Below are 16,376 nucleotides of genomic sequence, written 5' to 3'. Positions count from 1 at the left end.
GCGCAACAAATTTTGGCCAATCAGCCTCCAGAATTACTTCACACCGTCTCAGTGGCAACACTAGGAGAAACTTACACATGCCCTTGCGGTTTTAGGCGCTATGAAAACATTCGGCACAGTCAAAATACAAATGATTTGATTTACTCTTACAGGTGAGATAAATTATTTTATATGATGAAAGTGGATGTGAAGTAAACATCTGAGTCTTTTTCTCAAACCTAAGAGAGTTGTAGTGAGATTTAGAACTAGCGTCAAAGCGTGAATGAATGAATCAGTGACTGTGACACCCACATTTGGCGACAATGAATGGAACATCTATCGGACTTGTTTTCAACTTCCGTAGAATCTTGAGAGATCTTTAGAAAAGTATATAATTGGTACTATTATTGTACCACCAGCGTTAGCGCTGGCGGTACACATGGTTTCGGTCCCGTCCGGATCGTTCCGCCGGCTCCGCCGGCTCCGCCGGCTCCGCCGGCTCCGTTGGCTCCGCCGGACGGCTACCGTTACCGCTTCTCCTCCTAGACGGTAAGGGCCCCCGTACCCATCTCATGGATTTAGGTCACCTATAATCTCAACTCGTTCCACGTAAAATTTGGGCTTTGTCGGTATTGGGGTCTGGGTGTGGCAATCATTGCAATGCACCCTTGTCTAAAAATGGCAAAATTAAATGCTAATTATCTACCCTACGGAAGGAGTTATGGGAAAAATTTCTATAGACGGCTTTCCAAAAGTCATATGTGTAGATTTCAAATATACCCTTGGATTTGACCTTTGACCTCTACTTCAAGGTCAAATGGGCCAAAATTTTCAAAAAAATGAAATTTTTTACGAAAAAAATTTTTTTTTCCCTGTTATTCAGACACCACACAGACTTAACCAATAATATTATTGGAAAGTGTTACCCTTCAGGTCATCTTTCATCTCCATGAATTTGGGGTCAATCGGTGCATTTTCACGGGAGTAGCGGCCATAAGATACCGAAACTGAAAACTGTCTCTAATTTGGGAACCGTTAATGCTAGAGACCCATTCTTTTTTGCATTTTGTAGAGCATGTAAAGCCCAACACTGGAGGTGGTCTCGGTTTTTTTGTATTCCATACGGTTTTCGAGTTACGCTGTATCAAAAAGTACATATTGGTGGTAAAAGCAAAATGTGCAGTACGGTAATGGATAATAAATTTTGAACTCTGGAAAAATAAAACATAAGGCTTGGCAAAGCAGACAACTTGTGTTCAAAAATGACATTATTTAATCAAATTTGAACTTCTGAAACTTCAGAGCACCTCCTATTTCAAGAATTTTGACCAAAATGACATTTTCTTTATTTTAATTAATTTTTTCTGTACGAAATTTAAGGCACATTATGGTAACTCCAAAATTATAACATCTAGTCCCTTATATCTCCAAAACTGGCAGAGATAGGTCCATAGTTACTATTGAAGTTGAATAGGAAGTCATATACTGGCAATCTTACTATGACCTTGAAATTGACCTTTGACCTACTTTTCACCATGAACTGAACTTTGCAAATTTTTCTTCCCTTTTATCTCCAAAACTGGCAGAGATAGGTCCATAGTTACTATTGAACTTGAATAGGAAGTCATATACTGGCAATCTAAATGTGACCTTAAAATTGACCTTTGACCTACTTTTCACCATGAACTGAATTTTGCAAATTTTGCTTTCCTTTTATCTCCAAAACTGGCTGAGATAGGTCCGTAGTTACTATTGAATTGAATAGAAAGTCATATACTGGCAATCTAAATGTGACCTTAAAATTGACCTTTGACCTACTTTTCACCATAAACTGAACTTTGCAAAATTTGCTTCCCTTTTATCTCCAAAACTGGCAGAGATAGGTCCATAGTTACTATTGAACTTGAATAGGAAGTCATATACTGGCAATCTAAATGTGACCTTAAAATTGACCTTTGACCTACTTTTCACCATGAACTGAATTTTGCAAATTTTGCTTTCCTTTTATCTCCAAAACTGGCTGAGATAGGTCCGTAGTTACTATTGAACTTGAATAGGAAGTCATATACTGGCAATCTAAATGTGACCTTAAAATTGACCTTTGACCTACTTTTCACCATAAACTGAACTTTGCAAATTTTGCTTCCCTTTTATCTCCAAAACTGGCAGAGATAGGTCCATAGTTACTATTGAACTTGAATAGGAAGTCATATACTGGCAATCTAAATGTGACCTTGAAATTGACCTTTGACCTACTTTTCACCATGAACTGAACTTTGCAAACTTTTCTGCCCTTTTATCTCCAAAACTGGCAGAGATAGGTCCATAGTTACTATTGAACTTGAAAAGGAAGTCATATACTGGCAATCTAAATGTGACCTTAAAATTGACCTTTGACCTACTTTATACCATGAACTGAATATTGCAAATTTTGCTTCCCTTTTATCTCCAAAACTGGCTGAGATAGGTCTATAGTTACTATTGAAGTTGAATAGGAAGTCATATACTGGCAATCTAAATGTGACCTTGAAATTGACCTTTGACCTACTTTTTACCATGAACTGAACTTTGCAAACTTTTCTGCCCTTTTATCTCCAAAACTGGCAGAGATAGGTCCATAGTTACTATTGAACTTGAAAAGGAAGTCATATACTGACAATCTAAATGTGACCTTTAAATTGACCTTTGACCTACTTTACACCATGAACTGAATTTTGCAAATTTTGCTTCCCTTTTATCTCCAAAACTGGCTGAGATAGGTCTATAGTTACTGTTGAACTTGAAAAGGAAGTCATATACTGGCAATCTAAATGTGACCTTAAAATTGACCTTTGACCTACTTTACACCATGAACTGAATTTTGCAAATTTTGCTTTCTTTTTATCTCCAAAACTGGCTGTGATAGGTCCGTAGTTACTATTGAACTTGAATAGGAAGTCATATACTGGCATTATAAATGTGACATTAAAATTGACCTTTGTCCTACTTTTCACCATAAACTGAACTTTGCAAATTTTGCTTCCCTTTTATCTCCAAAACTGGCAGAGATAGGTCCATAGTTACTATTGAACTTGAATAGAAAGTCATATACTGGCAATCTAAATGTGACCTTGAAATTGACCTTTGACCTACTTTTCACCATGAACTGAATTTTGAAAATTTTGCTTCCCTTTTATCTCCAAAACTGGCTGAGATAGGTCCATAGTTACTATTGAAGTTGAATAGGAAGTCCTATACTGGCAATCTAAGTGTGACCTTGAAATTGACCTTTGACCTACTTTTTATCATGAACTGAACTCTGCTAATTTCTTTCTCTTTTAACTTCAAACTTGACAGAGATAGGTCCATAGTTACTCTTGAACTTGAATAGGAAGTCATATACTGGCAATTTACTGTGACCTTGAAATTGACCCTTGACCTACCTTACGAAGAACTTAAATTTGATTGTACCATATATATTTTTTGCAATAGTTAAAAAATTCTTGTTGATTGCATTTTTACAGCTTGTCAAGCACAAAACTGGTGGCTGTGTCCCTAATTTTGTGTATGTGGGGGTCTATACAAATGCGTTTGCTCCAGCTGGTGGTACAATATTTGGAGGCGGTATCGCCTCTCTGATCCTCTAGTTTATTCTTTGGATCGTAGCCCTGTTTGTCAAATACTGATTTTTGTAAGTTAATTAAACAACAACAACAAAATACTATTTTAGGTTACTGTACTAATTTTTTTTACTCACATACTGTTGTCATCTGTCTATGATCGCATTCACAACGAGTTGAGCCATGTCTTTACAAATCCTGGAACTAAATATGGCGGACGTACATGAAAAAAAAAAACCGCCTAATCTTTTAATAGTCTCTCCACCTCTCACACGCCTCCCCACACATCGTCCCTGCGGGGGTACAGTTTCATTAAATCTCGGGCTGGGTATCTCCGTGAATATCTCTGGTGATATTATCTCCGTAGATAGTCGATTCATTGCTGCTCTACGGGCCAATTCATTCCTTTTTTTCGTCTCTGTTTTGAAAGATAGTAGAACAGAAGAGCTTTTTTCCTTCGATCGCCTCCAGCCGCCATGCTTTCTCCACCTCGAGTTTAATTGATGAGCATGCACACTTAATATTTCTCAGGTAGCTTCCGCATTGCGAACGGAGCCGAGATTTAATGACTGTACCCCCGCAGGGACGACGTGTGGGTTGGCGTGTGAGAGGTGGAGAGACTATTAAAAGATTAGGCTGTTTTTCTTTCATGTATGTCCGCCATATTTAGTTCCAGGATTTGTAAAGCCATGGCTCAACTCGTTGTGAATGCGATCTATGTGTGTGGTTAAGCCTTGGGATATGTTTTTTAATCCTAATTTTTCTTCCCTTGACTGTGACAGTTTCCCTTGCTGAGATGGTATGTGTGGGTACACTTGTCAAATAGTTCATGAGGGAATTGGCACCCTAAAGTGTCTTGCCTAATGTCAGTTTTCACCTTTATTTTCAGTCTAGGCTTCAGCTAATTTGTTTAAAGATAAAAATCAGTAGCAATAATAATAATAATAATAATAATAAGATTCTTATATGGCGCCTTACATTCTATCTCAAGGCGCCTTACAATAATGGCTAATATACTAAAATCATTAAAATGACTACAATATTTTAATCATAAACTCTCATTGGAAACCATTTAAAATTTACACTACTAAAAATCAATCTTATTAAAAAAAAAAAAAAAAAAAAAAACAAAACATATATATATTAAAATAAAATCTAAGAGATATAGACAGAATTAAAAAAGTGGGTCTTTAAAAGAGATTTAAAATTGTCAAAGTCTTCTGTTTTCCTAATAAAATTTGGTAGACCATTCCACACTCTTGGGGCGTAGATTATAAAAGCACGATCTCCATAACTTTTTAGGCACCCCTTCTCTAAAACAGAATGTTCTAAAATAAAATCATTCTCAGTATTAAAACGTGTGGACCGCCGTGGTAAGTTAAAACAGATAAGATCAGATAAATATAATGGTCCTTGTGAATGGATCGCCTTAAAAATAATACAGAGTACTTTAAAATCAATCCTCTGCTTCACAGGCAGCCAGTGTAATTCTTTCAGAATGGGAGTGATATGGTGTGTACTATTGTACTTAATTTGACAAACCAGTCTTGCAGCTGAGTTTTGAATAACTTGTAACTTTTTAATCTGATAGTCACAAATACCAAAGAGGAGACTATTGCAGTAATCTAATCTTGATGATATAAATGCATGTACTAATTTTTCAGTGGTTTTGTTATCTAACACTTTCCTTATTTTTCCAATGCGCCATAGTGCATAAGATGCTGATTTACACACTTCAGATACACGCTTGCCCATAGTGCCATTTTCATCGAGGGTAACTCCCAGATCTTTTACAGAACTAGATGGTTTTATAAGAACATCTCCTATGCAAATGTTGGCATTTGCTACATTTTTTCTATTTGCCTTGAACCTTGATGTAAACCATATCAACTCAGTCTTACTATCATTTAAAGCCAACATGTTCACTTTCATCCATTCTCGAATCTCTGCAAGACAAGTCTCCATAGAAGTGATTGTTGCAGACTGGCTGCTCTTGCATGTAATATATACTTGTGTGTCATCTGCAAAAATAACAGTGTTCAGACCATGCTTTAGTATGATATCTTCTACAGGTAACATGTATAATGAGAATAGGATCGGACCTAACACAGACCCTTGTGGAACACCGTACTCCAAGTTAACTGGCTGAGATAAAACCGACTCTATTGAAACCCTTTGTGTTCTGTTTTTCAGGTAAGAGGTAAACCAACTAAGTGCAAGTCCATTCACTCTAAAACGATGCTGCAACCTGTGAAGAAGAATATTATGATCTATGGTATCGAAAGCCGCTGAAAGGTCTAGAAGAACTAAAATGACATCTCTTTGTTTATCCAGGGCAAGCATTATGTCGTTGTGGACTCGAAGTAGAGCTGTCTCAGTGCTGTGGCCTTCTCTATAGGCAGACTGGAATTTCCCAAAGAGTTTATTTTCAGATAGATAGCTGCTTAGTTGGGAACATGCCATTTTTTCAAGAAATTTACCTAAAAAGGGTAGATTTGATATTGGTCTATAGTTTTTCAGGACATTTTTACACAGCCCTTGCTTTTTAAGTAATGGTCTAACAATTGCAGTTTTGCAGTTTGATGGAAAGATACCTGTTGAGAAAGACAGATTTACTAATCTCAAGAGAACTGGAGATAACACACTAATACACTCTTTCACTATATATGTTGGCATGGGATCCAGAGCACAAAACTTAGAATTCATCCCCTTTATAACAGAGATAATATCCTTCTCTGAGACCGGTAGGAAATTGCTCAGTTGGGCCCCACCACCCTGACTGGCACACCTGTCTTGAAATTCACTTGGTAATGGATCTGATTCTGAGGATCCTGTGGTAGCATTTTGAGTTAAGTCCTTACGAATATCCTTGATTCGGTTTGTGAAGAAATCTGCAAAAACTTGAGGAAGTGTTGACATTTCCATGTCAGGAAGCACACTTAGCTGGCTTGACTTAGATTCTGAAATCTTGTCCACAATCCTAAAGAGTTCCCTTTGATCAGCACCTTCAATACAGGTCCGATGGTATACAGTTTTTTGCTTTTCAAGGAGGGTGTGATAGTTAGCTCTGGCAGTTTTGAATAATTCCCGGTGTATTTCCAATTTTGAGTTGCACCACTGACGTTCAAGCTTCCTGATCTTTTTCCTTTCTTCGCTGAGTTCAGATGTAAACCATTCAGCCCTCTGTTTCACCAACTTGACTCTGGTCTGCATTGGTGCAATATCTTCCATGATCTTGGATATAGACGTATTATACAGATCTACTAAGGTACTTGGATCTGTGGTCTGTTCTGCATCCTCAAAAACATGTTTAAACGCATCATTTAGGATTACTGGATCAAGTTTCGAGATATCTCTACGTTGGATGACTCTTTTTGAAGGTTCCGGGCGTACAAGGTCTGCCACGAAGTGGATTGCAGCATGGTCTGAAGGAAGGCTGTAGTCTAAAGTAAAACTTTGAAGGCAGAAGTCGGTGCGAGTCAGCACTAAGTCTAGGATATGTCCCTTTAAGTGGGTGGCTGTTCTGATGTGTTGAGTCAAACCCATTGATTCAATCAGGTCCTTAAACCTCCTAACATCGCTGCATATCTCGTTATCCATGTGGATATTAAAATCTCCAGCTATTACCAGGCGACCTGGAGAGAACAGAGCGCCTTCTAAAAGCTTGGAAAATTCGTCTACGAAGCTAGATACGGTGTACTTGTGCTTCTTTGAGTAGGGTGGACGGTATATCAGAATCAAATGCAGCATATCTTTCCGGGTGGAGACATTCACATCAAGGAATTCAAAAGATTTAAACTCTGACGCTTTGTTTTTTACAACTTTCATGTTGGACCGTGTCATAATGGCAATGCCACCACCTTTCCGGTGAATCCTAGGTGAGTGATGAATTGTATAGCCACTGAAGGAGGAGTTAAAGTCAGCATCAAAGAAATTGCAGTTTTTACTATTTATCCATGTTTCTGTTAGCATGAAAATGTCTGTATTATGCTGGTCTATAGAGTCACACAAATGGGGCACCTTGTCAACCACGGATCTGGCATTCCAAAGAGACATTTTGATGTTATTTCCCAGATGATATGAAGATACACATTTTATGGTACACAAAGTTTTTGGTCTCTTCTCTGTGAAAGTTTTCACTGCCCTGTTAAATTTGTTGATAATGACAGGTAATTGTCTCTGCTTATCACTGCCTGCCCTGCAGCCCCTGTGTGTTGGTAATACAGGGCTTATACCACTTGTTCTTATTGTCCTGAAAAGCCCCCTGGGCAATACCACATTACTGGCAGTAACTTTCCTACCAATTTCATGCAGTCTGTTCATTGAGTATCTCATCTTGAGTTGTTGTCACGGTAGTGCTGAAATATCCAGGTGGTCTTTGCTATATATTTGTATGCAACAATCTCAGAAAGGCTTGGAAAAATTCTCCAAGTGACTGAAATGTCCATAAAGTGTCCAAAGGAGTCCTGGTGTATTCATAAACGTATTCTGTGAAAGATTTCCTTCTAAAAACCCACACTTTCAATAAAAAGCAGTAAAGTTTGTCAGAGATCATTAGCAGGGCTGCTGCAAGCGCACCTTGACCTTGACCATAGCAAAATGTGGTTCAGTTTAAAGCATTTGGCATAACATGTTTTTGTTAAAGTTATCTTCATCATCATCAACATTTGAATTTTAAAATGTTCTTATTCCTTTTCTTTCTTTTTGTTATTTGTTCGCTTTCATATATATATTGTTAAAGTTTTTTGTTTGCTTTGTGTGTGTGTGTGTGTATATATATATATGTTAATTTTCTTGGTCATCAAAGAGAGCATGTAATGCTGCAAGCCATTTGCCTCCTTTTCTACCAATAAACTGTGTAAAAATAAATCATCTGATCATCATTATCATCTGCCTAGTTATCACAAAATCTTCATGATATCATCTTGTCGTTTTCACAAATGATGAAATCACAAATTGTTTCAGATGCTGTATGTGGGTTAAGATCAAATCTGATGATAAAAATGCCATTAAACATCTGTACCAACCTCAAATCACTTGTATCTTCATGGTTAGCTGTGTTTTCAGTGCATTTCTTTATATTGCAACTAATTTATATAAAGCCAAACCCCTGAAGAGTCCTGCCTTGATAAAGCTTTTAGTCTAATTAATGATAAGCTTTTAGTCAAATAAAGTTCTAGTAGACTAATGTCTGTGAAATTATGTACTCTGTCGAGATTACTGAAAACTTCATAATTTTAAATATGTTTTCTCATTAAATTTATTTTACCAGAGTGAAAGGTATGACAATCAATAAGTACTGAATTAGAACAAATGATGCTTTTCATGTATGGTTTTAAACTTTTGTACATACCGACATTCTTATGTTTCACTCGTTTGTCTAAAAAAGGGGGTGGGGGCATATGATTTGAATCTGGTGTAGTATCAAGAGAGAGAACTAATATATGATAGAAAGCCCACCCCAAAGAGAATAAATTCCTAAATCAATATACAGGTCCTTATATTAAAGCTTATGAAACATTATTCATAACTACATGTGCTGCGACCCAGTGCAAACACATTTACATTGCATTACCAGCCAACCTTTTGATAAAATCAGTTTTTCTGGTCAATGAGTCTGGCTCCTGTTTACTCAGACCAGGGTCAACCGTGACAGCCTTCACAGTGAAGCCAGGCTGGCATTAGATCAATGCTGTAGGGAAAACTATGCAGCACACCTGCTTTGAAAATATTATCCATGCTCATTCATATATGATAACATGCGTCTATATTTACAGAGCTCAAACCAAAGCTAGCTGTAAGTTGGTTCTCAGGTATTTATTAAGCTGGAGAATGTGTTCATACCTGGAGTGTGCCTTGAGGTTGGAAGTATTTTGTGATGTATTAAATGTACACTTGATGTGAGATGTTAACAATGCATGTCTTATGTCTATGGCCCAGGACCTTCATGTTCGAGGCTGCTATCAGAACTTGATTGAAAATGGCTCATTGCTGCGACAGAGCCTAACCCCTCCTTGACTTCCTCCCTCCCTCCAACCCCCCCCCCCCCCCCATGTTGTATTGGTTCCATAGGAAGTATTTAGTGTAAAGAAAAGTGAGCAGCAGTGAAGAGATTGGTCATGGTCTAGCAGGCCCGTAGCCAGCAAATTCAAAAAGGGGGGGGGTTCTTTTTCTGAAAAAGTGGACCTTTTACAATGAAACTTATGTGTACTTAGTACCAAGATAAAATTTTACCAAAAATGGATCTTTTCCTAACAAAAGGGATGCTTCTTTCGAACCCCTCCCCCCCCCCTCCAAAACACCCCTGGCTACGGGCCTGTCTATTATTTACTATATGTTGTGAAACTCTTACATCAAGTGAATACTACTAGTTTATATTTTGCTCAGTTCTGATCCATCTTTGAAGAGTACACTTATATAAATTAAGGTAGATTCTCAGCCAGACTTAAAAAATATCCATTTATAAGTCTAGGGACTTTGTTTTAATTCAGTTTGAGAGAGAGAGAGACAGAGAGTAACTTAAGTCCTAAGTTTCTACTCAGCCAATGGCCCAGAAAAGTCCCAGTAAATTTGTGATAAAAGGTAAAAGGAGGTTAAACAATATGTTTGCCCAGTTCTAATGTTTGAAATCACCGTTGAAAACAGGTAATATCCAAACACCTGAGTAAACTCTTTACTGTGACCTTTGACTGGGGCCAGATATGGGGCCTTCACTGTATATCCATTGATTTTGGTTGATAGTTTATAGTCATTGAGTTTGATTATGTTTTAGAATTAAAATGTTTTAGGAACTGTGCATGACTGAACATGGAATAAAACTTTGTTTACCTAACTATTAAACATTCTCTATTTGTAAAACAAGACATTTTAGCCAAACTTTATATGAATGATTCAGATCAAGATAAAAGTTCACATGTTTCATTCAGAAAAAAAAAATACAAAACAACCACCTTGCATTTGGCCTATTTGATAGTTTGTGTCATTTTGGAAGGATAACTGACTAAGGCAAATGTAAGATTGATATTTCAAGCACAGAGGCAAATAAAAATATCCAATTCTTACCTAAGGGCAAGATTTTGTATTATTTGCTATCATAAAAAAAGCCTGCTGAAATGTATTTCACCTAATTTCACCTTTTGTCCCGCTCGGGTTAGACCTTTTAATCTGCTTTTTTCAATGGAGGCCATTTGTATTTCTGTCCCGTTGGTGTGATTTTAAGGGTGGTGGCTTTCAACAACAACAAATGATTTGAATTTTGATTGGCTTGTTAGTTTTTCTTGTGCAGCTTAGTTCACAAATGTTTTGAGAAGGAAGACTTTTAATTGACTTTGCATCCTGAAACTTTTTCCTTTTGATCTTTGAAGTACTGACTGTACCAGGTAGGCAAAATTGTATTTATTTTTAATGGAACTCCATTTGGTATGTTGCATTATTATTATAACATATTACATGTTTTTTTCTGGTCTGGTGTGTTTCTATCAGTCCCTGGTATATTTTGCTATAATTGTTAGCAGCTAATTTAACTCGTACATTTTATCATCAGTCCTTAAGTTTAAGAGTATATCAAATTCTACTTTTTAAAGCACTAAGGATCTCCCTTAACAAAGAGTGTCACTGGATTAAGTTTAACCACACACTCCATTGATGAGACAGAACTATATAATACTGTTCTGTGGTATAATAGTTGGTCCAGGTATACTGGTAAGTATGATGTGATAGGAATACTGATCAAAAATTCTTGGTTTGAAAAAGCATGTGAGATACAGTGCTCTCCCAGAGCTTGCCTAGCTGATATCTATGTGCCTAGCTGAATGATAGTGGAAATGACCTCACAAGTGGAGTAATATTGGAGGTATAAACTGTGGGTGAATAGTGTGTGTGTGTGTGTGTGTGTGTGTGATGCAATTTGTGTGTGTGTGCGTGCATGTGTGTGCATATGATGTGTGGACTTTCATATCTTATCATCATGATGACAATTAAACAATACTATTTCTTTATCAGTTTAGTTAAACATTGTGTATTCACATCATGGCATTTTTACTAGACATGTATCAGTCTTCAAAGCCACTGCAGCTCAAATATACAGCCATAGTTACTGTTAAATAACTATCAAGTTGCCTAATAATACAATGGCAAAAAGTGATAAAATTTGGCTTCAGGGTGCTCTAGATCAGTCAAGAGTGAGTTGTGAAGTTGTTGCTAGAGTTGGAATTATCCAGGGCCCCATGTTGTATATTCTTGGCATAGGGTTTTCAATTGATGCTTTTTCCAATTCAGGTGAAAAAAGTTTTAAAAAGAGTGTTGGTTGCATGCTTATTATAGTATTGGTTATATATTGAAAATTGCATGTCCTAAGGAATTGTTATCAACTGTGTCACTGGCACCTTGTTGGATCTTCCTTCCTCTGTTGTGTCATTGGGTGTGTGGTAACCTTAAAAAAATGGGCCTATTTTAGTGAAAATTGTCTTTACCTGATGGCACCGTTTTAGCACCATTGTTTGAAGGCTGTGTGAACCTGTAAAGTAGGGTATTCTCCAGGTATGAGGTATGACATCGTGTGATCTGGATATTACATACAGTTGGTTTTAGGCTAAGGATGGTTGGAGAACAATCGAATGCGTGATGTATATAGCCACAGGTCTCGGCATTAAGACACAGTGTGTATTCTATCCACTGTGAGTCACCGTTATAACCACAAAGGTAGACAGAAACAAACAACAGGTAGTAGAGTTTATGCTGCACCTTCAGGCAACTGTTTTAGGCCAGTCCATTACTTTTCAGGTTTTTAGATTGAAAGTCGTTTTTTTGGTTGTGGCTCAGGTTTTATAAATAGTGGAAAATAGAAGTTAAAAGGAAAAATGAAATGAGAAATGAAAGGTACAGGTAAGATAAAATTCAGATGATTCTTGATAATTAATATTAATGCTAGATCAAGAAGAGCAAGGAATGAGTCATATTTTTGTACTAAGAAGTATCAAGAGGAGAACATTACTCTTTTGTCAAATTACAGCGACAGCCTTGTAAAACAATTACTAGTATGGAAAGTGGGAGGGTAAATATACTTCATTCCCAGTGAAACTATTGTTCTACCTAGGTATGTTAATCTGTTAATATGATTGCATTTAGCAAGAGTCCCTGTGGAGTTGGATCAATCAACCTAGAATGATAATGTCATTGGGAACAAACCCGTATAGTAGTGCTGAATGAAGCAGGACATACAGCATTGAGGGATCTAATGAATGCACACAAAGTTGATAAAAATTAACCTGAGTCAGAACTGGATATTGCCAATGGGGCAGGGCGGGGTGGTGGGGTATCAGACTTGAGTGTCTTAGCTATCATGACAATTGTTCAAACTGCTGTCCAAGGACAAACACAATTGCATATGTTTATCCATCAGTCATTATTTACTAGTTGTCCATACATTAGAGGTGTTCAGAGACCAGTCATTTACTACTTGCTCACTACAGATGATTGATTGTATGTCTGCAGCCTCTTCACATCATCTGGAAAGTGTGTTAATTGATTTTTTTCACAGAACAGGAGTACTGGAACAGTTTTAACAATGCCCTGATGGATAAGAAAATTCAATTGTCTTCCTATTATCATAGTTATGAATCATGTTGAAAGAGATAGTACCTCCTCAGTTATACTGTTACAACTTGAGTAGAAATGCACCTTGAAGTTGTTTATAGGTAATTGGAAGTGGGAAGATAAAAAACAGGGCGAGGAATTTTTCATTATCAACAAACAACCTTTGTTAATTATCACCCAAGGTTACAGCAACTTCAATCAACTTCAATGGCTGTACATGTGCCAGTCAGGGTACATACATTATTATCAGAGCTAAACAGAAGATTATACAGATGTATACGTGAGAGGTGCTAGAAGATAAAAAGTCAGATTACCTGAATCGCTGATGTGACATTTTGGTAAAAATTAATGCCTAGTAAATAATCAGATAACTACAATTTTTTTCCTGACAGTCTGATTTATATTCCAGACATGTTATACCAACAAGACAACACTGCAACAACATTGAGATATTTTCACATGGGAGCTTGCTATCCTCTGCAGAACACGAAAGTTGATAGATTGGCACATTGGAGTGGATGATATACTAGTATATGTACATATATAGACGTTATATATATGTACATCAGTTTGCCCGTATTGACAGACACCTTGCGAAGGTCTCTGGTGTGAGGTAAGATATCAGCATTGTATAGCTTATCTTGCATTTTTTATGTTCTTCTAAGCATTTGTTTGCAGATTTTTCAAATTGGGCAATTTGTTGGAAACTTGGATGTGATTTTGTCCAATGGACATGGCTTGTTTTGCCTAAAAACAGATCACTTTATTTATAAATTTAAGATTTGTGTTTTTAAAATCTTTCTCAATAAATAAATAATTTGACAATTTGTTGAAAAGGGCTCATGAAGTTATTTTCATAATGGACTTACATTGACTTCTGAATGTGTGTGATTTCTGCCATTTTATTGATCTTTTTGTATTTTTATTGATTAGATTTTACAGTTCCTCATTTGCAAAACCTGGATTTTGATTTTGATCAGCATGAAACTATATCATACGACCCTTGCAATCTTTATAATATATGATACGGTTTCCTGTTTTAAAAAAGCCAATAAATTGACAGAGAGCATGATATAAAATATTAGGACAAGCATTATTAAAGTTTATGTGAGGTGGATCAGTTTTTGATGCACTAGAAATCCTCTTTAAGATCCTAATGGACATATTTATTTAAATTTTCTTTAGATTGAAGGGACATGTAAGTGCAAAATGCCAAAGTTCATAATTTTAGGGAAAAAATGGCATTCTTGTAAGTTATAAGCAGTATTTTTTGGACAATCATTGGTGTTTTTTTTTTTTCTTGAATATGACCAGGGTGGTTTTACCTGGCATGCCCTGTTCAAATTTTTTTAGAATGTCATTCTCCTTTAGGCTTTACAATAATTATGAGTATTAAGAGAAAGATGTTATTTGATTGTCATAAAGAATGGGATGTCTCTAGGCGCTGTTGTCATTGTCTCTGGTCATCTTTATAATAGAGATCACAGACATACTTGTATGGGACAAAATGAGAACACTGAGGTGTTTTTGTTACTTTAAACTAACCCTTACTATTTAATGTTACCTTCTTTTCTGTAAATCTAGGTTTTAAAAAGGTTAACCATTTGATGTTCATGTGACTAAAAAATTACACAAATTTTTTGCTTAAAGAAGCTTGATAAAGTTTTTTTTTATTTTATTTTTTTTTTATTTTTCATACTGAAAATTAAAAGAAAATTTTTATACTTCAGAGAAAAAATTACAGAGCATACATAAAAGATAAAAAATGTTAAAAAAATTAAATAAAACATAGATGATAGAAAAAGTGAAAATAGTGTGTGTTTAGAAGTAAAGATAACATACCATGACAAGGATAGACTGATGATATGAATAACATTATGTTAAAGGATACAGAGCCTTCATACCTGGTTCATTGTTTAGAAAAGTTCTAAGAAGTCATGATCATTTTTAAACCAAATATATTTGGGGAAAAAATAAAAAATAAAAAATGTGAAAAAAAAGTCATGGTTGCGTATTTGATTATGGTAAGATTCGAGTCATTTTAATGAAACAAAAAAATTCAATAGCCTTCATGAAATTAAAACAGCATGCAAAAACAAAGTTTATTTCTTCTTAACTAAAAGGACATAAAACTTTATGCTTATAAAAGTTCTTTGGGTGAGGGTGGGGGATTTCTAGACATAGACATGTTACATGTAGATGAACATGAAGTCTATTCTGCTCAGGTGAGGTCCATACAGGAGAGCGAGCTGAATATTAAGTGGTTATTTATGACTGTGTGTTGTCCCAATCAGGAGAGGTGTGATAATTAATGAGGCATTAAGGAGGCTCCTGGAGGGTGAAACTGCATGGAAATGCCAGCAGGTTAAGGGGCTGTTTTATAGCTGGCTTGCCCTGAAAATTCTTTACATGGTATTATCAATGGCAGGGCTGATAATGTATTTTAAGGCGTCAATGATTTTTTTTGCCAAATGCCATTTTGTTAGCTGTTGTTATCTCTCTCTCTCTCTCTCTCTTTCACACACACACACACACACACACACACACACACACACTTAACAAGATAATTTGTTATCATTTATTTTCTGTATGTTCATATTAGTCAACATATTTCTCCTTTTCTGTATCCTGTATCTTACCTGGTCACCCATGTCTCAAGCCAGGACCATGTATTACACAACACTTCAGATGTCCTCTCAGTGTCTACAGCTTGATTATCCAGCCTTCCTGGCCCATCACACACCATGGAAAACCTGAACCATAGCTAGCTCATGGTTGATTAATTTCTAAAGAGCCCCATTAATTCAGGCAAGGGCTCATTAAACAGTATATTAATTGGGTCTCAGATTTTGGGCACGGGTAGATTGGTCTCATGATAAGGCACCTTGAGTGAATGAGGTGATTATTGCCGGGGAACAGCTTAGGAACTTTGTGGACCTTGGTCTATATTGTAGTGTATTGTGCAGGTATTGTCTGCCTGGTTATCTGGTGGACTGACTGCCTAGGTGCAGTGTAGGAAAGTACTGATTGTACTGCACATGCAAGGACACTTCACCTTAGCACTGACACAGCCATGATCTACCTGATGAAGAAATACATGAAGGTAAGCTGAGGTGGGTCGAGCTTGAGATGTCTAAAATTATTACCAAATGATTGGTAGAAGAGAAACTGATTGAACTTAATTGGGCCTTATAGCTTATGTGT

General features: G+C 36.5%; 2 protein-coding genes across 6 annotated transcripts in view; one reads left to right on the top strand and one right to left on the bottom strand.

Annotated features, from left to right (window-relative positions):
* Positions 1-2: 2 nt before the first annotated feature.
* The window catches only part of LOC106180677 (uncharacterized), a 57,172-nt gene continuing 40,798 nt past the window's right edge, over positions 3-16,376 (top strand). The window contains exons 1-2 of one of the 5 annotated variants that reach the window (XM_087005919.1): positions 3-152; positions 13,582-13,785. Coding sequence is in view for 1 of the 5 variants with exons in the window: in XM_087005918.1 (XP_086862044.1) it covers positions 16,246-16,275 (30 nt within the window). In the remaining 4 variants the exon portion in view is untranslated. Of the gene's footprint in view, positions 153-12,336; positions 12,462-13,581; positions 13,786-16,036; positions 16,286-16,376 lie in introns of those variants that run through there. The other 4 variants (XM_087005920.1, XM_087005922.1, XM_087005918.1 and 1 more) reach the window with 4 other exon arrangements.
* On the bottom strand, positions 5,921-7,913 carry LOC147763311 (uncharacterized). Its single transcript, XM_087007136.1, has 2 exons — positions 6,367-7,913; positions 5,921-5,981 (listed from the first exon to the last, which is right to left on the bottom strand). Exons 1-2 carry the CDS (start codon positions 7,911-7,913, stop codon positions 5,921-5,923), a joined length of 1,608 nt encoding a protein of 535 aa, XP_086863262.1.

This window comes from Lingula anatina, chromosome 2 (assembly GCF_051362555.1).
Source record: "Lingula anatina isolate TDL-2025a chromosome 2, LinAna3.0, whole genome shotgun sequence".
Taxonomy (NCBI): Eukaryota; Metazoa; Brachiopoda; class Lingulata; order Lingulida; family Lingulidae; genus Lingula; species Lingula anatina.
Note: the sequence above shows the minus strand (reverse complement) of the source record. Positions and strands in the feature narration are given on the sequence as shown.

Coding starts and splice junctions, on each gene's coding strand:
- LOC147763311 (XM_087007136.1), bottom strand. CDS start 7,913: ATGAGATACTCAATGAACAGACTGCATGAAATTGGTAGGAAAGTTACT. Junction 5,982..6,366: donor CCAAGTGAATTTCAAGACAG/GTGTGCCAGTCA, acceptor GGGAAATTCCAG/TCTGCCTATAGAGAAGGCCA.